Here is a 26,584-nt window from a genome sequence, read left to right as displayed (position 1 = left end):
ATTTTATCTCAGATAAAAAGAAAGCCTTTTACCCTCAGGTGCAGTTCTGCATTGAATAAGATAAATACAGCTTGCAATTCTCACTCATTTTATTCAGATCTTCTAGCTTCTTTAAAAGTGTAAATGTATACATTTATTACATGCATATAATATAACTAGCATACATGTTTTCCTGTGTATGTTGGAGGGTGATCATTTTATACGCTTTTTGAAAAATATTCTGCTGTTTAAATAATATAAAAAAGAAAGATGCTATATTCGATGAAGCAAATAGTTTAATTACTAGCAGATCAGGCTTCCAAACCAGTATTTCTTATAACAGTGAAATCCAGAAGATCAGACGTTGAAAAGTGTGGGATTTACCCCCTTCATTTAAAATAATATAATAAAACTATCCTGAACATATTTTAAGTAGGCTTCTTCTTCAAAAGGTTCTTAATATTTAAGTATAGCATAACAAGTCATTAATAAACTGTCATTTGTGGGGGGTGGGGTTAAACTTAGGTAGAGTTGCATGTGACGGTCATGTAGTACAAAAAAAGAATTCTGCTTCTATTGCAGTTTTAGTAAGGTAATAGAGCTAATGCTTAACAACTACAGCATGCATTGCTTTTATGTGGTGTATATGTGTAACACTGTGGTCGCTATGTGTAGCTTGTCCAACTTTTTGCCCATTCCATAGAAGATGTGGATCTGTTATAGCCGTAGCTTCAGGGCCTGGTTCTTTAGCTCTAGTTGTAGAAGTTCATGCTTTCTCCTCTGGAGTTCCCCTATTCAATATCCAGTGTGTTGACCAAGATAGTAGCTATCACACACATGTGTATGTATACAATTGGACTCTAAACTCTAAGCTTTTGCATAGCAGAAACATGCATTCTATACTTACTCCTACCGTCTACTCAAAAGGAAAAAACAAAACAAGGAGGGTGGGGAAACCTTCTGTTTATTGTTTCAGAACATCCAGAACCAGCTTTAGATGCTTTGCTGCCATAGGCGAGGAATCCTTTGGTGCTCCTGCCTCCAGGTCTGAGAAGAAAATTGATATATAGTTATTTACTAGGCCAGCTATTCAAATGGTATACATTGATTTCAGTATCTCTACGTTGATTTGCAGCAGCTGAGGATCTTGCCCCATTATTTTTAAAGTTGTCTGTTAGTTCTATTTCTTTCCATGGCATTGTTTCCCTTCCTCTTGTTCATTATGCCCCCTGACTTATTTTTCTTGTTTTATTTTGTCTTTCTCTCTGCCCCTCATTCTGTCTCTGTCCCCACCCCAACTCTGATTTCCTGTCTGTCCATTTGTTACCACCCAAGTCTTTTTCACTTTTCCATTCTTCAGTATCCCCATTGTTACTATTTCTCCCCAGTTGCAAGTCCCCCTTCTTGTTCTTGTAACTATGCCAGTGACCTTCCCAGTGCAGGGCCTAGGCAAGAGGAGCTGCTGCTGCTCTCTGAATGTAGCATCAAGCTGCAGTAGTCTATGGATGATAGCTTTGCTGCCTGCTGCCTGGGCTGTGAAATTAACAGGCTAAGAGAGAGTGAGGGAGCAATAGCAGGTATCCACAGGTGTTGCTGTTGCACACTGTTACAACAAAGAGAAAGCCACGGAGCAGCAGAACAGGGAGGGAGAGAGTACACAGGTACGGGAATTTCTGGTTAGGCTCTTGCTTAGGGCTGTCATTGATTCTTCTTTCTAAAAATGTTTAGAAAAGGCATGTTTAGATTGCAAGCCCTTTGGCAACAACTGTGTCTTGAACATATCTTGTACCGGGTGTTCAGCTACTTCTCAGATTTTTGAACTGTAAATTGTTTATGGTTCCCTCTTAATCTGGTGGGTTCCTCCCTACCTTTCATTAAAGATGGATATTCTAAAGAAAGGATGAGATTCCTTTCAGAATTCTTGCTTTATGCAAAGGCAGTTACACTGATAGCTCTTTAATTGTTGCTGATTTACAATCAATGTTAATAGCTACATAGCTCTCTAACACTGGAAGGGAACATCTTCTGAAAAAAAACCCCTCAAATATGTTGTATGAGTTTCTTTCATCTCAGCAATTGTTTGCATATATATTTGGACACTACCTTTTCATTAAAGATAAATACAATTGTAATATACTATGCAGGTGAGCCCTGTTTCTTTGTATTTCTTTCTTTCATATCTTGAGGTAACTAGTGATCATCACTTATAAAGATGAAGGGCAACAAATGATGATCAAGATTATGAAATGGCTTCCATATGAGGAGAGACTAATAAAAGATCAGGGCTGTTCATCTTAGAAAAGAAATGATTAAGGGTGATGTGATAGAGGTTTGTTATGGTTGTTGAATGGTGTGTAAAAGGTGAATAGAGAAGTGTTATATACCTTTTCCGCCAATACAAAAACAAGGGGTCACCAAATAAAATCAATAGGCAGCAAGTTCAAAACAAACAATAAGGACGTTTTTCTTCACACAACACAGAGTTAATCTGTGGAACTTATTGCCAGAGGATGTTGTGAAGGACAAAAGTATAACTGGGCTCAAAAAAGAATTAGATAAGTTCATGGAGGATAGGTTCATTAATGGCTATTTGCCAAGATGGTCAGGGACACAACCCTATGCTCTGGTTGTCCCTAAACCTCTGACTACCAGAGGCTGAGACTGGACAACAGGGGATGGATCACTTGATAATTGCCCTGTTCTGTACACTTCCCATGAAACTCTGGTACTGGCCACTGTTGGAGACAGGATACTGGGCTAGATGGACCATTGGTCTGACCCAGTATGGCTGTTCTTATGCTCTTATGATCCAGCACCTGGTTCTGATCCATCAGTGCGACTCAAGAGTAACTCCAATGGAGCTAATGGAGTTGCACTAGCAGAAAAGCCAGTGTGAGAGCCGAATCATGCATCTAGGTTCTCAGCTTTCTTCTGTATAGTGCTGCTTATGTTTCAGAGAAATGGTATATACATAATAATTTTAAAACCTTTATATTATATTTTAAAAAACAATATGTTGACCTACTGCAACTCAAATCATATACTGCCTGAACTCTGCCGTATTCCCTTGCTGTATGTCAGCTGTTCTTTTAATATGTCTGTGGAAGATAAATTTGTTTTGTCAACAATTTTGTTTATCCTTATAAATAAAAATTACAGGTATACCTTATTTCTTTATATTCCTTTGTTTCATCCTTGAGGTAATAATAAGTAATCACATTTAATCACCATAACATGGAAAAAGGAAGGAGATTATCTAGTGCAGCAAAATGTTTAGTAAATATGCTTTATTTGAGTGGAAGTGCGAAGGGATGCACATTTTCCAGTTTGTCTAGGCTAGCAAATGTTGCAGAGCTGGCACGTGCATGGACGGTAACCTTGATGAAACAGCCAAGGCATGTTTGGATTTGATGGGGGCTGAGAATCTGTGACAGGGACAAGAGACTGGAAATTGGGAAAGCTGGATTTATTTCTCAGTCCTGCCACTGATTTGCTCTGTAACTTTGGGCAAGCCTCTTTACCTCCGTCTTCAAAAGGGATTTACTGTAATATTCCTCTCATAGAAGTGAGAATTCATGAGAATTAAAATTCATGAAACACATGGAAACCCTGGTATGAAAGACACTGTATAAGCGTAAAAAAATATTGCAGTTTTGATCAATGTTAATAAATGTATTAATTTAAATTGTCTGCTTCCTCTTGGCTATAGGCTGATTGATCTAGCTGGAATCTATTGGAAGGAATCATTGTGCCAATGAAGCAGAGTGACTGCTGACCACATTCTCCTTCTCGGCGTGCTGGGAAGTACCACCAGGATTAAACCAGCATTGGAGCCTGGGGATGGGCCTTAGGGACGAGGACTCCCTTGGTTGTCCTGACGTTGGAATCTGTCTATGGTCAATCAACTGAGGCATCAACCACACTCATCCTTAGGTTTTTCACTACCTGAAAATATTACGTATTGCCTTTCACTTCATCTCCCTTTGTCTCCCTGGCTGCGGAAGACAGAGCCCTGCTGATGTTGATATAAACAATGTCAAGGCCAATGGGACTCCTATGGCTGCCTTTGATCTTCACACCAGTCTGTGTCATGTTGAATTCTAACTTCCTTTTGTGGATAACTGCACTAGCTATAAGATTTACCCTCATTGATGGCCAAGCACAATACCCTGTTGTTACCACAAATTATGGCAAAATACGTGGCCTAAGAACACCTTTGCCCAATGAGATCCTCGGCCCGGTGGAGCAGTACCTGGGAGTTCCTTATGCCTCCCCTCCAACTGGGGAGAGGCGATTCCAGCCTCCAGAACCTCCCTCCTCATGGACTGGCGTTCGGAATGCCACACAGTTTGCTGCCGTCTGCCCTCAGTACCTGGATGAGAGGTCACTGCTCAATGACATGCTGCCGGTCTGGTTTACTGCCAATTTGGATACCGTTGTGACATACGTGCAAGATCAAAATGAAGATTGCCTTTATTTGAATATCTATGTGCCCACTGAGGATGGTAAGTATTTTATTCAATCACAAACCAACCCGCCCGCTATTTGTGCAAATGATGAGTAGCTTCAATACTGGCTTTATACTTTATTCTACTTCCTCTATGTTATCTATTTAACTGAATTGTTTCTCTTTATATTCATTAGATGCAAATGTTATATCAATTAAGCATGCTTGCATGAATTCATTTTTATAGAGCTTTGTGTCACCAAATTGCAGTTATATTTGCAGGCATTGGCCAGTGTACGAATGGGTCACAATCCCAAAGGTTATGCTAAACAAATAAAACAATCCTCTAGAAACAATATAATTTTAGCACACAACTGAAGTATACAAATACTACTACAATTTTTTTTTTTACGGAAAACAATTTGTTTATAGAAATTTCCCTTTCTCTTTGGTTTATTATAATACCTTCTGAAATTACATTTAAATTTGTTTGATTTTAATCAGCAAAGGATTGCTCAAGTTCTGCAACTTGAAGACTCGGTGACTGTTTAGCATTTTTTAGTCAAGTTTTATATCATTCATTCACTAAATATAAAATGGAGCAATCACTGGATATATTATGCAAGAACATCCTATGAAAATGCCCTTTTTTACCCTCATCTACTCTTCAGCAAAAAACTCTGAGATTATTACTCTACCCCAGTCATCAGTATAACAAATGTTTGCTTTGGTAACACAAATTTGTGAACCTCCTTATTCTCGCTGTTTTTGTGAGGTGCACAGAATGTTTCTTGAGAAGTGTTGAGTGACAGCAAGTCCCACTGAAGACAAGGCTTCTTTTGACCAAACACCAACTCACTAATGTTTGTTCAGTATTACAGGATAAGGAATAATTGCAAGGGAGCGATAATAATATTCTGCTGAAGCCAATTGTTTCATCCACTGCAGTTACTTACTGATGAATAACTGTACAGATTTCCCCCAGATATGCAAATCCGTTTCTCTATTTGTGGGGGGGTTTGATTTGCATAATCATGGTATTGTTTTTTCTCAGTAAGCGTACTCTGAACATGCAAATTTTGGTATTCTGGCTACCATAATCCCTCTGCTCTGATTGGCTTCTGTACTTAGAATTTTCCAAACTGTTTGCCAGCAATAAACGTACTGCCTTACTTTCCCAGTCCCTTCAGCTGAAGCAGAATACTAAAAAAACGCATAAGATACTGGGGGTGGGGAGAGGGGGTTGGACTAGTGAAAGGAAAAAAAACAGTTGCGTTACTGAAAGGGAAAATGTCTTAAAAGAAAAGGCATGTGTCTGCAGGGAGCTGAACATTCCTTCTTATTTCCCTCCTTCCTCCAAACCCCTCTCCTTATTCCTAGATGTCCAGATGCGTCTTGGTCTTCAGAATTCAGAGTAGCAGCCTTGTTAGTCTGTATTCTCAAAAAGAAAAGGAGTACTTGTGGTACCTTAGAGACTAACAAATTTATTTGAGCATAAGCTTTCGTGAGCTACAGCTCACCTCATCAGATGCATTCAGTGGAAAATACAGTGGGGGGATTTATATACATAGAGAACATGAAACAATGGGTGTTACCATACACACTGTAACCAGAGTGATCACTTAAGGTGAGCTGTTACCAGCAGGAGAGTGCAGGGGTGTGTGGAACCTTTTGTAGTGATAATCAAGGTGGGCCATTTCCAGCAGTTGACTAGAACGTCTTCAGAATAACTCTTATGTGTTTGTTTATTTTGTGGGTTTTATCCTGCAGCTTTTAATTAGTCAATAGGACAACTCTGTAAGTCAGGGCTGTAAGACAAGGTCTTATTTGTTCATACTGGAAGAACCCCCCAGTCCTTCTGTCCCAATCTCATTTTAAAGCACAATGTAGGCAAATATATTGTTGTAGTTATTCTGGAGAGAGGAATTTTGCTCATGTGAAGGAACCAGGAGGAAAGATTGGAAGTGTGAAAACAAAGGTCAACAATGGTATTGCTTTTTTGGTTAAGCCTGTTTACCTTTCAGCAGTCTGGCACATCATATTATTGAATTCTTCTCTTTTAAAATTTGAATATTTAATTCAAATGTCTATATAATAAATAATAATAAAATCGAGCGTGTCCACTATATCCTAATCAAACCCTAGACTAATAAACTACTCAGCCTCAGATCTTGCAAGGTTTTAAACCAAGTATATTATTGTTACCTCATAAAGTGGAAGAACCCCCAAATGTCATTGTGTAGCAGTTTATTAATGGTTAGTTTTATGCCCATTTAATTCTGTGGGGAAAAATGGCATTTTTATACAAAGATTGGGACTAGACGCCAGTGCTAAGAAAGATGGCTATTAGGAGTCCAAACCTTCCCTCCCACCAAAAAATGCCACCATATGGGGACAGTGAGTAGGCAGCGTCCAATACACCTTTGTTGCTCTCTGTTGAGTTTTATGTGAACTTATTCATGTGCATCATGACAGGTATTTTCAGTAAGCTTGTGAGGAGAGTCAGACATTCTAAAATGAATACATGCATTTTTTTAAAAAAATGTGTACCATTTATCTTAATTATCACTAGTTAAATCTAACTCAATGTTTTTCACTTAGTAAATATGCAACTGACTGCTCATAAACATGATTAAAGTGAACTGACCTATCTTCTTAGCTAGCCTGTCGTCAAATCATACTAAAGGTAAATTGCTTTAAGTTGTAGTCCATAGAATCTGATTAAACACATTACACTTCATTATATGAATCTTAGCTGACAGAAAAAAGCTATGTTGTTATGGAGACAGACCATGAAATTAGTTTTTGAAGCAGAGGTCTGAAAATGAATGACTGAGTTAAATTCACATTTTCAATCCTTTCTCAAGTACAGATTTCTTTACAAGTTCCCTGAGACTTTTTGTGTATGTAAGAAAAGATGGACAGACTCATCTAAACTCAATTAATGCTCTGAGACTGAAACATATCTGAGTAATCTTGTGTCTCTCTTTTTGACAATTTCAGTGAAAAGAAACTGCTGTGCTTCTGTAATGCATCAACTGTGGTCCCGTGTGATGTTGCATCTCCTTCAAACCCAATACTAGTTGCTAATCAAAATGCAGCTCAGTTTTGCAACTTGGCTACATCGCGTGTGCTGTCATTTACTTCTTGTGTAGATTGATTCAGCAAACGCAGCAATCTCTACTCTGATTATGCATTTGGAATGAAGAATTGCAAAGCTTACGAGGCTTGGTTGTGCTTTGCTCTCATCTATATTAATGTAAATTAGGACTAACCCCACTGAATTCAGTGTAATTACACCAACGTAAAATGAATGTGAGTAAGACCAGAATCAGGCCCATGAACTGGGCAGATATTATTATTCATTAATAATAAATTAATTTGAATAACTTTTGCTGAAATGTTTAAGAGATTCAATAAATCAAAACGTATAAAATCTATAGAAGTTAAAAGGTAGGCAGTGTAGCTAGGTAAATAATTTAAAAAGCTCAATTACAATGTATTGGTTTTTAACTACAGCATTGAATTTAAATCTTGCCAGAGAGAATGAATTTACAATTTATTACTAATCACAGGATACTATATTTTTAATGTTTCTGAAAATAGCAGGCAGAATAGCAATGGAAAATCCTCTCTAAATTGAAATTGTCTTTCTAGAAACATTCCAAGCAGTTTAATTCGTAAAGATTAATTTTTATTCCGCTTCTCCCACAACCAAAAATAATACACTTTTTCCTCAGGAGAAGAGTAGCCTGTAGGAATCAAATCAAAGAGAAATATCTAGAAGACTAGTTCTGAAATCTGTTCATGCAGACATTTTCTGTGTGGCCCTTTAATGTGTACTGACTCATTCATAACAATAATGCCTCACTTAGAGACTGCAAGAGTTGGGGAAATTCTCTTGGATTTTGTTGCCCATCATTTGAAGAAAAGAAGAGAGGAAGAGTATCATTACAGTTCTGTATCTTCATGATGGATCTGAATACTAACAGCGTGGTGATTTTAACAATATTGATGGATGCTAGTTGTAAACATAGATGTCAGTAGTAAAATGCTTTTCTTTCTAATAGTGGTTTGAACGCCAAATCTACTTATGCTATTTAAAATGATTCAATTCAAAATATAGCTGTATATTTTGCATTAAAAGTTAGCTTTTTATCTCAAATTGCTACCTAGGCAGCAGCTGTAGGTATCTCACTTCAGCTTCTGAATACACAAAAACACATGTATAATATAAACACAGACATATTTGGCTCTTCTCTGATTGCTAGAACCTGTAATTTTCCGCAAGAATACATGAATGACAGTTTTGAGGAGGTCAGCTAGGGAAATGATATTGAGGACAGTCTTTTTATTATAACTTCAGTCTGAATATAGGTTTAGCTACAGTGGGAGTGCTAGATTGTAAAGGACACAGACTGTTAATCGGCTGTGCTTAATCCCTAGCCTTTATCATTTGAATCTGTGCATGCTGTAAAGGGGATTGCAGCCTGCTATCATAATTACTGAAACAAACAAAACAAAACCTACCAACAAGTTTGGTTTCTTGCAAGTGAACCATAAAAACTGCATTATATCAAGGCCAGATTAAAACATTATTTAAGCAACATCAACAAATCCTTCATTCTGGTTTAATACTGCTTTCTTCAGACCAAAAAAAGGCGGGGGGAGTCACATTTTTATTCTGTGTATGGTCAAAAGTAGCAGCATACACTCAAAATTACGTGTTGTATGGTGAACAAAGTGAGTTTTCAAAATGTGTTAAACTACTAAACAGCTAAATGTTTGTCAGGGATTAATTTTAAAAGTACTTAACATTTTTGGGGTGTGAAAATCATCTAATCAAAAAGTGTAAGGCTGGAAGGGGCCTCAGGAAGTCATCAAGTCCAGCCACCTGCGTTGAGGAAGGACTAAGTAAACCTAAGCTATCCCTGGACAGATAGATGTGTAACCTGTTCTTAAAAACCTCTGATGATCAGGATTCCACAGCACCCCCTTGAAAGGTTCATTCACTATTGGAGCACCCCCTCCTGGTTGTGTTGGGGGATCAGCTCCGCTCAGTCATGTCATGGCCCCTCTTGCCCTCCAGGAGTTGCAGTTTCCTCTTCGTGGCTTGGCTTTGCGGCCACGTCACTACACTGTGTTCCCCTTCTGAGGTAACAATGTCTTGCTGGACTCACTGTGAGGATACCATTCCAGGCAGTCTTCTGATTCCAAACTGTTCCACTTTCCCAGTGCCTGATAGGAGGGCTTGGGCCCACCTGCTACTTTGGGTCCCAGCCCAGGGATCCTACAATCAACAGCCAAGGTTTGCACTGTCTCAACTCTTACTGCTCTTTTCCTGGGCTTTTTCCCACTCCGCGTTCTGCAGGCTTCCTTCACCACCACACCTCTGGGTAAACCCTTCCCTCCGGGTCAGCATTCCAGGGCTTTTGCTCCCCCCTGGGTTTTTACCTTCTCACCTCACTAAGACCAGAGAGTGACTATAGACCTCCACACTGCAGAACCTTCTGCTCTCACTTCCTGGGTTTATACAAACCCTCGTCTAGTCCTGCCCACATGGGCTTCATCTTCAATTAGTGTTTGTTAGTGAAGCCTACGTTTCCTCCCAGGTGCAGCCTAATGGTTAATTAGCCCTTCTGAGCCACCTTAACACTTAACACTTCAGGGTGGTGTGGGGTGAACAACACATCACAGAAGCCTATTCCAGAGCTTAACTATCTTTATGGTTAGAACAGTATTCCTAATATCTAACCTAAATTGTCCTTGCTGCAGATTAAGCCCATTACTTCTTTTGTCCTATCTTCAGTGGACATGGAGAACAATGGAGCACCCAGAACTGGACAGAGTACTCCAGCTGAAACCTCACCAGTGCCAAGTAGAGTGGGACAGTTAGCTCCCGTGTCTTACATATGACAGTCCTGTTAATAGACCCCAGAATATTAATCTTTTTTGCAGCTGTATCATACTGTTGATTCATATTCAGTTTATGATCTACTACAGAGATAGGCAAAACTGGGAATAACTGTCTAAGTGGTAGTGCTGCTGAAAAGGATCTGGGGTTTATAGTAGTTCCGGGAGCGGCAACCTTTGGCATGCAGCCCATCAGGGAAATCCGCTGGCAGTCTGGGACGGTTTGTTTACCTACAGCATCCGCAGGTTCAGCCGATCGCAGCTCCCACTGGCCGCGGTTTGCTGTTCCAGACCAATGGGGGCTGTGGAAAGCGGCGAGGGCCGAGGGGATGTGCCGGCCACCACTTGCTGCAGCCCCCATTGGCCTGGAACTGCGAACTGCGGCCAATGGGAGCTGCGATTGGCTGAACCTGCAGACGCTGCAGGTAAACAAACCGTCCCGGCCCGCTGGCGGATTTCCCTGACGGGCCGCATGCCAAAGGTTGCCCATCCCTGATCTACTATAAATCACAGATCCTTTTCAGCAGCACTACCACTTAGACAGTTATTCCCAATTTTGTAGTTGCATATTTGATATTTCTTTCCTAACTGAAGTACTTTGCACTTGCATTTATTGAATTTCATCTTGTTGGATACAGACTAATTCTCCAATTTACCATGGTTGTTTTGAATTCTAATTCTGTTCTCCAAAGGGCTTGCAATCCCTCCCAGCTTGGTGTCATCTGCAAATTTTATGAGTATACTCTCCACTCCATTATCCAAGTCATTAATTAAAATATTGAATAGTACCAGACCCTGCAGAACGCCACTAGATATGCCCTCCAAATTTGACCACAAACTGTTGGTAACTACTCTCAGTTCAGCTAAACTGGTTTGAAGGCTCTTGAAACATTTAGGGCACAGTAAATAGATGCAAAGCCACAGAAAACCACAAGAGGCCATGACACTTTGCAGTGGTGGATGAGTGAGGTCAGAATTTCTTCATCAGTGAAAGGGAACAGAGGATAATCTGTAAACAGAGTAAAATATTTTAATGCACAGTATTAGGAAATTTTTTTAAATAAAACAGGAGTATGAACAGTAGCCCTTGGTTGAGGCAGCAGAGTTCAGTCTAGTAGAAAGGTGCAAGAGTCTGAAGGCTATATATTTACCTTTGGTCAAACAAACAAAAAAAAAAGGACTACACAAAGTAGATGAATAAGGGATGAATAAGATGCTTGCTATAAGAGAAATATAGTTTGCACTGTATACTGCTATTTCAGATTTGGCAGATCTTTGTGTGCGTACAATTAGCAGTGCATTGTGGTTTCTTTATACATTCTTTTCACACACATATACTATTTAACTCATAACTAGTCTATGACTACAACTCATAACAAATCTGATTTTCCATTGACCGGCTGCTGGGATTTTGTGTGTGAGTGTGTGTGTCTGTGTGTAGGTATCATTATTCTTGTTCCAGTGGTCCAATCAAAAATGAGCTTCCTAGTGACTTCTTTACCTCCTATAATGTAGGCCAGCACATGACTAAAATTGCTTATTTTGCGCATCATGCTAATCTTTGGCTGAAGCCACAGGCTCTGAATGGCTTAGGTAAACCAGATGCACAAATAGTGTGCATTAAAGTTAGAGGAGCTATGCCAGTTTACACTAGCTGAGGATCTTGCCTTATAGTTTAAATGAATATTAGTAATATGTATTGAATTAACCTTGGATTACTCGTAACTTGAAAAATAGTGACATGGATGTAAGTACACAATATTAAAGTCTCTCACATGACTCTTTTTCAGGGTCTGGGAGCACTGGAGCATGCATACCTTTTCAAGGATAGTAGCCCTACTTTTATACAGTGCTATGGAATAACACCTTTCATACCTATGGTACTTCATGTTTTGGTAACATGCATGTGCAGATCTGAGATCAGAATGACAGACCTTTATTTGAACTGGGAAGTTGAAGTATAAGTAGATGACTATAGCAGCCTTTCTTCTTCCAAATTAAGAGTTAATACAAATACTCATAGGCTATACATAGTTTCATGTTTGAATAGCTACATATTTTCATCTGTCAAGTATTCTCACCATCATGTTTAGCACACTTTTATTTATTCACCACTTTTAGATTTAAGCAGATATCAAAATGATTCTAACTCATTGTTTAGTGTGTGTATATATATATATATATATATATATATAAATGCATAGCCTTAGGAAATTCAGAATCAATTTACCTGACTCTTTGTATTTGTTTACCTTTGCATGTCTTCAAAAGGTATTCACTTTTGTACCTTCTTACACATGTGCACTGGTTTTATAATTTGTATAGGAATCATAACTTTGAATTTCCATATTTTTCTGCGGTTAAAATCTTTACCTTCATGTTTTATTACTGTTTTTAATAGTTAAGTTTAAAAAAAACCTGAAGTATAAAGAAAAGTGTGTGTGTGTGTGTGTGTATATTTACATACATACATGGGTATAATTGGCTATATATATCTATCAGGCAATATATGATTAGCATGACCTTTCATAAAAAAACCTACAAAATATAGCATGGCTTAAAATTCAAGTATAGTCAGTCTAAAATTAAGTCACAGAGTCTATCAATGGCTTCTCTGTTTGCTAACCTCTTACCCTTCTAACCCTGTTCAGTTCTCGGTTTGCTTGGAAAAAAAAATAATTCAGGTTTATAATTCTCTTCTGTCTCAAGTAGCTTGTCATCTCACATTATACATCACTAACAAAATTAAAGATAATAAGACATATCCTGTGGTAAAGTACTTATACAGCTTTCCAATATGAGAAGGATTAATAACAGATAACAATTACAATACAAAGTGATAACAAAGAATTTATAACATAAAATCCCTAGTAAACACACTCAGTGTCAGGAACCTTAAAGGAGGGGTTAAAAATTTGTTTCCATTGTGAAAGGTAAATGATAAAATGAGTTCCCTGAAGTCACCTTTCCCCCCCACCATTAGGCTCCAATAAATCACTTGCTCCTAAACCAGAAACACTGCAGCATCTGTGAAAAAGAAGAAGGCATATGGCTGACTTCCGCAATGAACCCTTAGCCTAGCAGGATAAAGCCAGGTAATCCAGGCCCTTATTTTTCATTCTTGCTTTTAACAGTCAGAAATACCTTCTGACATCAAAGAACAGGACTGTAACCTAGATAAAATACAATTCTCAAATCCTTAGAGCTGAACTCACATTTACCTGCTGATTTCCAAATACTGTTCTTCAGTCTAAGAGTTGCAATTCCCCAGGCACTTTGTAGGATTGTGGGCAAATGGCCGTTTCAGGAATGTAATATGTGAGAGAACCTTGTAGAAAGGGTTCAAAATAATTCATTCCTAGCACCATTATAATCAATTATAGGGCGACAATGGGAAGTCTTGAGCTCTCTTTGGCAGCAACTCAAATTGAGACTATGAATCTGGCATTAACTAATATGGGCAGACTTTCCATTGTATTTTCACTATCACTATGTCCTGCTGAAAAGGAGTGGGGGGAAGGAAATCCCTAATAAACTATGGTTATCTAAGGCCTGGTCTACACTGGGACGGGGGGTGGAAGGGGGAAATAGATCTAAGTTACTCAACTTCAGCTACGTGAATAATGTAGCTGAAGTCGACGTACTTAGATCTACTAACCGTGGTGTCTTCACTGTGGTAAGTCGACAGCTGACGCTCCCCCATCGACTCCGCCTGCGCCTCTCACCCTGATGGAGTTCTGGCGTCAATGGGAGAGTGCTCGGCAGTGAAATGATTGCGTCTAGACTAGATGCGATAAATTGACCCCCCACTGGATTGATCACTGCCCATTGATCCAGCGGGTAATGTAGACAGCCCCAAAGTGTGGTGTTGCTGCTACATGATCCTTTCAGGTAGCCTAAGTGGTGGTGTCTCAGAAGTAGAAGCAGTGCCATTTGGAGGAGGATGCAAGAGAAATACAGGTCTAGGTCACTGTCCAAACCTGCAGACTAGCTGTAGCTCATTTGATCATAGACAGCCGCAACTGTTAGTTCACAGTGAACGATATTGAATGCAGGTTAAGTGGAACAAGTGGTATTTTAATAAAACCTTGTGGACTGCTCCACCCATTCCTAAGTTTCCTGGTATCCTATCAATAACTGCCCCTCCAGGGAATATAGGCACTCTGACTCTAGTTCCAATGATCATGATACATCTCCTCTATTTTACAAACGTTTTAATTGAAATATTAAAATCAGATAATTGATGCCCAGACTCCCTCCATCCCGTGTCCCTTTGGCCAGTTGTTATCACACTGGTGTCTTGTCTTTATCACACACGCACACATCTGGTTACATAATTTTTGAGGTAGTTTGGTCTCCTCAACATGTGACCACACTGGGATTCACCTGTCTCTGTTTCTTTGTCACTTGTTCCAAGTCTAGCAAACTATCTCTCTGTGGAATATCCTCCCTCCCTGTAGGTTTGGGCTTCAGATAGTTCTGTCTCTCCATTTTGTGATGATCTCTGTATTTCTGTAAGCTCTCTCTTGGTGTTGTGTCTCCTAGCTGAAAAGTGCCTCTTGCTCCTTCACATCACTTGTCCCTCTTGCTTAGTCACCTCATATAAGCTGATGCCATTGCATTCCTCATGACTGCTTTAGACCACTCCTTCTGGGATCTCTTCTAATGGTTGGATCCTCACAGAAGCATATGCCTCCGGGGCTAGTAGGTCCTTGCTTGTCCTTTTGTACTCTAGTGTCTGCTTTCTCTGATTGTTGGCCATCTCCTCTAGGCAATGTCTCTATCCTTTTGGCTGCAACAGGTCTCCCCTGATTGCTACCATGGCTTTGGTCCTTCATCCTATCAGTGCCTGCTCTGTCTTGTTTTGACATTTCTGTGATGGAGTATTCTGTGTGCCAAAAATGGTAACAAAGGGACTGAACGAGAAGAAACAGCCTTGTGTGACAGTCACTTAGCTGTTTTCACAGTGTATTTCACCTTACAATTACTCTGTGAGTAATGTTGGGGAAGCGGTATGTTGGTCAAACTCCCATTTGCATGTTAAGTCCTTGATTTTTTACCAAGGCAAAAAAAAATAATGTCTGTTCTCAGTGAATACAGTGTCCAGAATGCTATATCTTGCAAAGTGGCCCTTCACTTTGCCAGTTACTGGCTTGCTGCTATTATCAGGCATAGCATCAACATCCCAAAAACATAAATAATATTTTACTGTAATCAAGTACTGCTTTTCATTGAACGTAAGTATGTTTGTTCCCATTATTGCCAGTGGTTTGTGGGCAGCTTATGTGGTAACAGAATCTCTTTCTGCTGGCTATTATCCTATGACTGGCAGATGTCATGCTCTTCTATCAAAGAGCAAAGTTGTGTATTCATTCCTGGATAATAAACACACTCTTGAGTCCGTCTAAGGCATCTGTCAATGCTCAGGTGTGAGGCATGTATTTTTTGCATCGTGTCGTTACCTAATGAGCTGGGGACAACAGCTCTCTGCTCAAAATATGACACACTCAGTTCATCTTTAATTTGAAAATATGGTTCTGCTCCTACTGGTACTTGTCTTCTGTCTTCTCACCACCCTGTTAGTATTGCTCTCCTGTATGCCTGTAGTTGGATGTCATTTTTGTAGCCTCTTTAATTTCTATCAGCTTTGATATTGAATCCATTAACATACTACACTATGTCCTGATTCCCTTCCCCCAGCTCACTGTTTGTGGGTATATAGGCCCTGTTCAGGGTGTCAGCTGACAACAGTAATTGTCCTGAATGATATCTGATCTCTACCTGGTAGCACTGGAGGATCATCAATATGGGCTTCAATCTGTTTGGAGCACTAAGAAGGGGCTTCACCATGATTGTGTCTAGGGGGTTCATTGAATTATTACTGGGTGGTCATAGATGTACTTATGGACTACTCTCCAAATACTTGAGCCAGAAGTTCTTCTTTTGTTTGTTTGTCTCTGACAGGGCTCTGCTGGCATAAGTGACTAGGTGCTCCTGCAAAAGAGTGGAACTCAGTCATATCTCCAGTGCATCACACTGGAATGTCAGTGGCTCTCCTGGCTGGTAGTATTCAGGAAAGAGGCATCCATTGTAATTTGTTTCAGCCAGTTAAATGCTTGCCATTGAGGACTTGTCCACTCCCCCTCAACATCCTGCTTTGTGAGCTGATGTATGGGTTCTGCTGCTACAGCCAAGTGTGGAAGAACTGGGACAAGAATTGTATCATTCCTAAGAAGTGCTATACCCCTTTCACATCCATGGGAGCTGGCACCTCTCTGACTGCCTAGATGTTGTTGGGATCTGCTTTCAGTCCCTCTGTTGGGTGCAGATGTCCAATCCATGTCACATCATGCTGTTTGAGATGCATTTTTTCAGGGCTGAGTTTTATGGTTTTGTAGAAAATCTTGTAAGTTTTCTTTCATGGTCTCATTCAGCTTATATATTATTGCACCCTCCACCTAAAATGATGATATCATCTGCAATTAATTTCACCATTGTAGTTCTTCTGATGCTTGGATGAGTCTTCTCTGGAATACTTCTGGTGCTGGGCTTATGCTCATTGGCATACACCACAAAATGTAGTGATCAAATGGTGTTGCAAAAGTTGCCGGCATGCTGGATTCCTTATCCAGGCTTATGTGCTAAAACCCATTCTTCACATCATGGACCATAAAGGTTCTGGCTTTGGAAAGTTCTGGCAAGATGTCATCGATTGTGGGCAGTGGTCATGACATCTTTTTAGTGTCTGGTTCAGTGTCTTTTTGGATGCATAATTTTCCTGAGGGCTTCTGTACCACCACCATGCTGTTTACCCTATACTGGTCTCTACAAATGCTATGATACCCTGATTTGCAGACTTAAGAGCTCCTTGCATACTGAGTTAAGTAATACCAGTGGAATGTTTCTTTGTTGTAAGCATACAGGCACAAGTGTGCTACTTTTGGTTGCAGGTTTTCTTTAAGGCACCCGATACCTTTGAAAACATCCTCATATGCTTTTAAAATGGTCTCTATTGTCCATGGGAATCCCTTTGACACAAAGGATAATTTCCTGCAGTATCTTTGAGAGCTGTTACTCTATTAAGTTTATGCATTATTGTGGCCGGGATTGTATGCAACCTCTCCAAAGAGGAGATGTGACAGATATTCCAACCCTGTGTAGTATCTTTGGGGTCCATTGTTTTAAATTAATGGTTTATGTATGATTTTATTCGACACCATGGAGGAGGGCAACCACAGCTCCTCCTACTAAAAATAGTGGATGGTAATAAAGACAAATCAGCCAAGTTGTAACCAACCTTCCCTCCTCCCCAAGAAATATCATCTCCTGGGGAGGCTCACATATACCAGCTCAAACTGGATTCTCCAGAGACCAACATACAAAGAAAGGACTTTTGGATAAATAGACTGAGTTTATACTGACTCAAAACCTTCTTTTTGATCCAAAAAATGAATAGGAGTTTCCCTCCACGGTGTGTCAAGGGTCAGTCCTTGCAGAAAGGTTGGAAGGACTTGACCTACTAGAGCCCTATAAGACTGATGGGTGACTTCTGGTAAGCTCAGTAGCATGTGTGTAGGGTTTTTTAATTATTTTAATATTTTTTTTTTCTGTAATGGTTTCATTTTAAGAATAAATGTGCTTAATTAGAAATAGCTGTGTGGTAACTTGTAACTGTGGGCAATTATGCTGTTCATAGCCACTGGAGAGAAAGCAAAGCTCATACACTGGCCTGTTTAAGCATTCTGGCTTTCTGGAAATACCAGAGTGTAGCTAGGCAACTGTGCAGCTTGGAAAAACCACAATTGGGGGAGAGAGATGCAGACCTCCCGAAGAGAGGTGATGGCTGAGGAGGCGGGAGTTGGTGCTCAGGGTAAAGCAGAAGTGGGGAATACAGGTGCAGTTGCCCTGAATTGTGACACTCTCCCTTTTGCTTCTTGCACTGCAGCTATAACATTCTGACACTGCCACCTGATAAGATCCTGGCTTGTATTGCTATATTCCCCCAAAGCATTCTTAAGGTTCTTACCATCCACCACCACAAATGTCAGTTGGTACTTTCGGTTACTTTTTTGTATTGTAGCCATGTTGGTCCCAGGATGTTAGAGAGAAAATATGGGTGAAGTAGTATCTTTTGTTGGGCCAACTTCTGTTAGTAAGAGAGACAAGCTTTTGAGCTTATACAGAGCTCTTCTTCAGGTCTGGAAAACACTCTGAGTAGATTTCCCAGACTGGAGGAAGAGCTCTGTGCAAGCTCAAAAGCTTTCCTCTTTCACCAACAGAAGTTGATCTAATAAAAGATATTACCTCACCCACCTTGTTTCTCTGATACTTTTCAGGTTAGTTCAAGTCACATTGTCTATGAGCTGCATTATGCACTCATTCTACATTACAAAGAACAGGTACAGTCTAAGAACTTGTCTACCCAAATAATTGAGATCACAGCAACCTAGGTTGTAACTCAACCCCGCACTAGCCATTTGATACACATGAATAGTTCATTAGAGCAGTGTCTCTCAACCTTTGCAGACTACTGTACCTCTTTCAGGAGTCTGATTTGTCTTGAGTACCCCCAAGTTTCACCTCACTTAAAAACTACTTGTTTACAAAATGAGATATAAAATACAACAGTGTCACAGCACACTATTACTGAAAAATGACTTACTTTATCATTTTTACCTTATAATTATAAAATAAATCAATTGGAATATAAATATTGTACTTATATTTCAGTGTATAGTATATAAAGCAGTATAAACAGTCATTGTCTGTATGGAATTTTAGTTTGTACTGACTTTGCTAGTGCTTTTTATGTAGCCTGTTGTAAAACTAGGCAAATATCTAGGCGAGTTGATGCATCCCATGGAAGACCTCTGTGTACCCCCGGGGTACACATGCCCATGGTTGAAACCACTGCCTTTGAGTACTTTGAGCTAGTCCTGTTTCAACGTTCAGGTTACATTTGAACATGTGGAATTTTATTAAAGTCTCTGGACTCCTCTATCCATGCGGCTTTGCTCCTTTCAGCCTAACTCCCTGTATTTCCTGTTTCCCAGGTGCCCCATCAATAAAGGTTCCTCCAGGAACATGGGTCCTCTGACTCCAGTTCCACTGATTATGTTATAGTGCTGAACATTTATCACAGTGGGGAAAAATGTCCTTGATAGGGTGATTTTCACTTTTGTCGGTGACTTTTTTTCTGTGTCCCTGACTCACTGTACTGTGGCAGCTCCTGTCCCAAGGGGTGGGGCTAGCTGTTTTGAGCATTGTGGTCTGTCACATGGGGTTGCAGCACCATTCATGGGCAGCGGGGAGTTGAGGTGGGGCAGACAAACTTCAGTACAGGTGGTGCAACCTGACATGCCAGGTCACAGCGCTGCTCAGGTTTGACCCACCCAACCTTCTATCGTGGGCCAGGGGTGGGATTGTGGAGGGGGCAGGGGCAAACCTGAGCAGCGGTGTGGCCTGATGTGTCAGGTCACAATGCCTGGAGTGGGGCACCAAGCCCAGTTTCATGGGAAACAGGAGCAACAGGATCTTCCACTCCAGAGTGAGTGCAGGACAGGGTTGCCTTGCTGCTCCCCACCTCCAGCATCCCCTTGATGCCAGGCTGGGATTAGGGTTGTAGTGCCAGGGGTGGAGGATGCTGCTGTGAGTGGATGGTGCCCCCTTGGTGGGATGAGGAGATGGGGGATGTCTATCCAAAATCAGGGAGCAGTCATGGTAAATATAATAATCTCTGATTTTTACTAAATTTACAACTCCTACTCCAGTGTTAATCTCTCATGCTTTTTGTCATATAGTTTTCCTATGGGTCCAAAGGAGGATGTACCTTCCCTTTTCTCAGTTCATCTGTGCCCTGGCCCCCCATTAATACAGCTAGTTCCCCAAACTAGGGGGAACTGACCCCATACTTTTTCAAGGGAGACTTCCACAGACTTGGGGACAACAAACAGTATGATGTGTGAGTTCTGATGTCATCTCTGCTTAATTCCACCCAATATGCATCAGGTTTGACTGCCCTTTGCCTACATAAGTGCAGTGGTCTATCAGATTTTATGAATCTGTGTTGCTAATTAAAATCAATCTTCCATAGATCTATCTACTTCTCATCCCCTCATTTTTTCTTCAGCTTCTTGGAAATCTTGAACCAAAGCTTTCCTATTCTTTTATTCGTTGCAACAATTGTAGCTTGAATCACAACTGACATCTGTTAAAATGGCTGATGGAAGACCTCAAAGTGGCAATTCTTCAACAAAAAAACTTCAGAAACAGACTTTAATGTGAAGCTTCAGAACTGGAATTAATTTGCAAAATAGATGCCATCAGATTAGGCCTGAATAAAGACTGGGAGTGGTTGGGTCATTACAAACCTAAACTTAATTTCTCCAATACTAATTTCTCCCTCCTGTTACTCACACCTTCTTGTCAACTGTCTGTAATGGGCCACTCTCTTACCACTTCAAATTATATCTCTCTTCCTTTGGTATCCTGCTGTTAGTTGATTTATCTCATTAGACTGACCTAACACTTGGTAAGCAACCCACATCCTTTCATGTATTTATACCTGGTCCTGTGTCTTTTACTTCATACATCTGATGCAGTGGGTTCTAGCCCACAAAAGCTTATGCCTAAATAATGTTTTTAGTCTCTAAGGTGCCACAAGTACTCCTCTTTTTTTAACTAAGAGCTGTAAATCAAACATCATGTGATAAATCAAATTCACACCACATCTGTGACATGATCAAATGGAAATTTTTCATCCTCTTTAGTTATTGGAAGCTTGGGAATTAAACATTTTGTAAACTTGAGATCTGTTAAACTGTGAGGTAATCTCCCAAATGAAACAAAAGAAACTCCATTACTTGGGTCATTTCAAAGTAGATTGAACAAAGAATTAAAAATACACTGTCAGAAACAATTCTGCAGAGGTAAGTGGTGTGTGAACCACATGAGCTCAGTTTTGTTCCATACATTTTTATGTATTTACGAAATAAGTGAAAAATTTAAAACAAGATGAAGACACACCTTTTCCTCTTCCTGCTCTTCAAAGAAATCCAGATGAAGAAGCCACCAATTACATTAAAATGAAATCAAGCACTAAGGACTAAATGCTACTGAACAGCTTGATCCATGCTATCCCATTTTACTGGTGATCCTTTTTGAGATGAAAGAGTACCATTAATATGGGTGTTTTCATCTTCTCCTACATTGCACATTACTTGAGTTAGATTTAATAGTCAAAGAGTGACATATCACTGATGAAATAACACTCTAATTTTGTGGTGTTAATACAGTAGCTATCCAAATAAAAGAGTAAGGAAAGAGCATTAGATTTACAATAGGGCATTTGTTTCTACATCAGTATCATGCATGGAAATACAGATGGATTTGCATTCTTAGCGTGTAGGTGTTTTTCATGTACAATTAACATCTACCAGTATGTTGCTCTCAGTGCTCAAAAAGACAGACAACTGGATGGAAATAATTATTACAAAGCCAAGGAAATGAACAGATCTAACAGCCATTTTGCTGTGATGTGTTAAAAATCCATGATCTAAACAATAGCAAAAGGAAACTTTGTTTTATAAATGAACTCACTGCAGGCAAATACATAGCAAACAATAAATATATTTGCAATGCTTAATCAGCTCCTTACAATACAAAGATGTGGTTTTCGTGATAAACAGCTTTTGTTATGGTCTTATTCAGAAATGCTCTTTATTGCTGGTTTGGTTTAAAGTGGGTTTTTACTTGACAAAATATGACATACTTAATGGAGAGAAGCCACTCCGTTATCTGTCCAGTGGCCACAAGATTAATTATTTTTTTATATTTACATACAGTGCTGGTTGGAAATCATGAGTATCTATCAGTAGGACTCAGTAAATGTACAGCAGTGGAAATTAAAAGCACCTCAAATCGCCCATAAGTAAAAGATTTTAGTAACTTTTGCACCTCACCCATCTTTAAGGATGGTCTTAAGCAGATACTACAAGACTTAAAATTTCACCTTATTTGATGAAACAAATTTGAATTTTAAATCTGTTTAAAAAAATCTCTTTCTGAAAAATTGTAAATAATCATGGAATCTGTATATATAATATGCCACAATATTTTTTTTACTAAGAGGTGCCATACAGCCAACAGAGGGAGCACAAAGTACCTAGCAAAATGTATTTTCCTAGCTGTGTTGACATCATAGATGACATCACAATTTGGAATGGAAATAAGCTGTACATTTTTGATAGTGAGGGTAATTAACCACTGGAACAATTTCATAGAGTCTCAGGCCAGAAGGGACTATTATGATCATCTAATCTGATCTCCTGTATTGCACAGCCCTTAAAAATTCTCCCAAAATAATTCATAGAGTATATCTTTTAGAAAAAAACCAATTCTGTCTTGATTTAAAATTTGAGAGTGATGGAGAATCCACTATGACCCTTTGTAAATTGTTCAAAAAGTAATTACTGCAATTACTCTCACATATTCCAGTATTTTCAGAGTGAATTTGTCCAGCTTCAACTTCCAGTCCTTAGATTGTGTTATACATTTTTTCTACTAGATTGAAGAATCAATTGTTAAATATTTGTTCCCTATGTAGATACTTAGACTGTAATCAGGCCACCCCTTAACCTACTCTTTGTTAAGAGAAATTGGTGGAGCTCTGAGTCGATCACTGTAAGGCATGTTTTCTAATCATTTAATCATTCTTGTGGCTCTTCTCTGAACCTTCACCAATTTATCAACATCCTTCTTGAATTGTGGTCACCAGAACTGGACACAGTATTCCAGAAGTGGTCACACCAGAGCCAAATAAAGAGGTAAACTCCCTCTGCTCTTACTCAAGATTCCCCTGTTCATGCATCCCAGGATCACATAAGTTCTTTGGCCACAGCATCACTTTGGTACTTCATGTTCATCTGATTATCCACCATGACCCCTAAATCTTTTTCAGAATCACTGTTTTCCAGGATAGAGTTCACCATCCAGTAAGTATGGTCTACACTGTTTGATCCTAGATGTATACATTTACATTTATACATGTTAAAACACATATTATTTGCTAGCACCCAGTTTGCCAATCAATCCAGATTGTTCTGCATCAGAGACCTGTCCTCTTCATTATTTACCACTCCCAAAATATTTTTGTTATCTGCAACCTTATGAATGATGGTTTTATGTTCTCTTATCGGCCATTGATTTAAAAAAAAACAACAACACATTAAATAGCATGGGTCCAAGAACCAATCCCTGTTGGATCATTCTAGAAACACACCTGATCTATGATGATTCCTGTTTACAACTACATTTTGAGAGCTATCAGTTAGCCAGTTTTAATCCATTTAATGTGTGCCATGTTAATTTTGTATTGTTTTAATTTTTAATCAAAATGTCGTATGGTACCAATCAAATGCTGTACACATGTCCCAGTATATTTAATCAACACTATTACATTATCAACCAAACTTGTAATTTAATCATGGTATGAAATTAGCTTTCTTCCAGTCTTTTGGAACTTTCCCAGTGTTCCAAGACTTACTAAAATCAACATTAATAGTCCAGAGAGCTCTTCAATCAGCTATTATAAAACTCTTTGATGCAAGTTAGCTGGACCTGCTGATTTAAAGATGTCAAACTCCAGTAGAATGGCCCAACTGCGTTTTGACACCAAACCTGCTTAGGTACTTTTGAAATCATACTAGATGTAATTTCAAAAGTACCTACGTCCGAGGGTGCTAAAGGAGTTAGTGGATGTGATTGCAGAGCCATTGGTCATTATCTTTGAAAACTAATGGTGATCGGGGGAGGTCCCGAATGACTGGAAAAAGGCTAATGTAGTGCCCATCTTTAAAAAAGGGAAGAAGGAGGATCCGGGGAACTACAGGCCAATCAGCCTCACCTCAGTCCCTGGAAAAATAATGGAGCAGGTCCTCAAGGAATCAATTTTGAAGAACTTGGAGGAGAGGAAAGTGATCAGGAACAGTCAGCATGGATTTACCAAGGGCAAGTCATGCCTGATTAACCTAATTGCCTTCTATGATGAGATAACTGGCTCTGTGGATGAGGGGAAAGCAGTGGACGTGTTATTCCTTGATTTGTTGTACCAATAAAATAAAAACCAGCAGGATCTTATTAAAGGGGAAAAGGCAAAATGTTACATTTATTGTGAATACAGAAAGAATCATAGTAAGCAGTTAGTTATAGCTATAACATTCCATTCAATTTCATATTTATTCACACATTCATTCATGAACACAAACACAGGTTCTGCAAGGTTGTTTTCATAGTTACGAGACTTAGAGTTGTTCATGCCAAGCCACTGGCCAGGTGGCCTGGACACGAGGAGGGAGCAGGGCCTTGTCAGATGCACATCTGATGCTCCTGAAAGTTGGTTTGCAGAAACAGACACCAAAGTTATGAGTTTTAGAGTCCATTTTTATAGGAATTTCTTCCTATGCCAGTCTATGGGAATTGCTTCATCATGCTGTTGCTGAATCAATCAGCAAATGGCACATTCCTGATGGCTCCATGCTGCCAGATGTTATCTTGTTCTTCGGTTCTCCCATCCTTGAGGCTGTTGGGTGGATTCCAGTCTGCCCTCCGGGGGTCATCTCGTTGTTTCCACTTGACGCCTTCTTTGGCCGATGGACACTGGATTCTTAGGCTGGCACCTCCCTGCTCATTCATTTATTATCCACAGGAAGCATCCATCCACATACATCCTCTATCTCTATTTTAATCACAATTGTTAACAAAGCAAGATAAATACAACAAAAGGGCAGGGAATCTCTGTGTGCTGTTTCTGTTACAATGTATTGCTTTGAGAACAGACTCTGTCTTAGGATGTACTAACACAATTAGCAGCTTGCAAGTTTCACACAGAGAGGGAGAGAAACAGTACCAAAAACCAAGAGACCTCTTAATTAGTAATACCCTGGAATTTAAACTGTGGGGAATCAAACTCATTTGTGATTTTAATACAGAACTTCTTTAATATGATCCAACATCTTTAGCAAAGCTTTTGATACGGTCTCCCACAGTATTCTTGCCGACAAGTTAAAGAAGTATGGGCTGGATGAATGGACTATAAGGTGGACAGAAAGCTGGCTAGATCATTGGGCTCAACAGGTAGTGATTAATGGCTCTATGTCTAGTTGGCAGCCGGTATCAAGCGGAGTGCCCCCCGGGTCAGTCCTGGGGCTGGTTTTGTTCACTATTTTCATTAATGATCTGGAGGATGGTGTGGATTGCATCCTCAGCAAGCTTGCAGATGACAGTGAACTGGGAGGAGTGGTAGATATGCTGGAGGGTAGGGTTAGGATACAGAGGGACCTAGACAAATAGAGGATTGGGCCAAAAGAAATCTGATGGGGTTCAACAAGGACAAGTGCAGAGTCCTGCACTTAGGACAGAAGAATCCCATGCACTGCTACAGACTAGGGACCGAATGGCTAGGCAGCAGTTCTGCAGAAAGGACCTAGGGGTTACAGTGGATGAGAAGCTGGATATGAGTCAACAGTGTGCCCTTGTTGCCAAGAAGGCTAACGGCATTTTGAGCTGTATAAGTACTAACATTGCCAGCAGATCGAGGGATGTGATCATTCCCCTCTATTCGGCATTGGTGAGGCCTCATCTGGAGTACTGTGTCAGTTTTGGGCTCCACACTACAAGAAGGATGTGGAAAAATTGGAAAGAGTCCAGCGGAGGTCAACAAAAATTATTAGGAAGCTAGAACACATGATTTATGAGGAGAGGCTGAGGGAACTGGGATTATTTAATCTGCAGAAGAGAAGAATGAGGGGGGATTTGATAGCTGCTTTCAACTATCTGAAAGGGGGTTCCAAAGAGGATGGATATAGACTGTTCTCAGTGGTAGCAGTTGACAGAAGAAGGAATAATGGTCTCAAGTTGCAGAGGGGGAGATTTAGGTTGGATTTTAAGAAAAACTTTTTCATTAGGAGGGTGGTGAAGCACTGGAAGGGGTTACCTCCTTCCTTAGAGATTTTTAAGGTCAGGCTTGACAAAGCCCTGGCTGGGATGATTTAGTTGGGGAATGGTCCTGCTTTGATCAGGGGGTTGGATGAGATGACCGCCTGAGGTCCCTTGCAACCCTGATATTCTATGATTCTATCATTCGTTCTGTATCTTTTGGTCACCAAAATACCTTTGAAAATCTGTCCTTTACTACGTAATCTCTGTTCAATTATTTTGCTAATAAGTAATGTTAAATATATCAGGTAT

At 39.8% G+C, this 26,584-nt stretch overlaps 1 protein-coding gene across 11 annotated transcripts in view; it reads left to right on the top strand.

Annotated features, from left to right (window-relative positions):
- The window catches only part of NLGN4X (neuroligin 4 X-linked), a 245,856-nt gene that overhangs the window by 76,054 nt on the left and 143,218 nt on the right, over nucleotides 1-26,584 (top strand). For all 11 annotated transcript variants that reach the window (XM_007060549.4, XM_007060547.4, XM_037899774.2 and 8 more), the window contains one exon: nucleotides 3,689-4,484. In XM_007060549.4, the coding sequence (XP_007060611.1) occupies nucleotides 4,013-4,484 (472 nt within the window). In that variant the 5' untranslated portion in view covers nucleotides 3,689-4,012. The remainder of the gene's footprint in view (nucleotides 1-3,688; nucleotides 4,485-26,584) is intronic.

Source organism: Chelonia mydas, chromosome 1, assembly GCF_015237465.2.
Source record: "Chelonia mydas isolate rCheMyd1 chromosome 1, rCheMyd1.pri.v2, whole genome shotgun sequence".
In the NCBI taxonomy this organism is placed as follows: domain Eukaryota; kingdom Metazoa; phylum Chordata; order Testudines; family Cheloniidae; genus Chelonia; species Chelonia mydas.
This window is presented reverse-complemented; position numbering and strand designations above follow the sequence as displayed.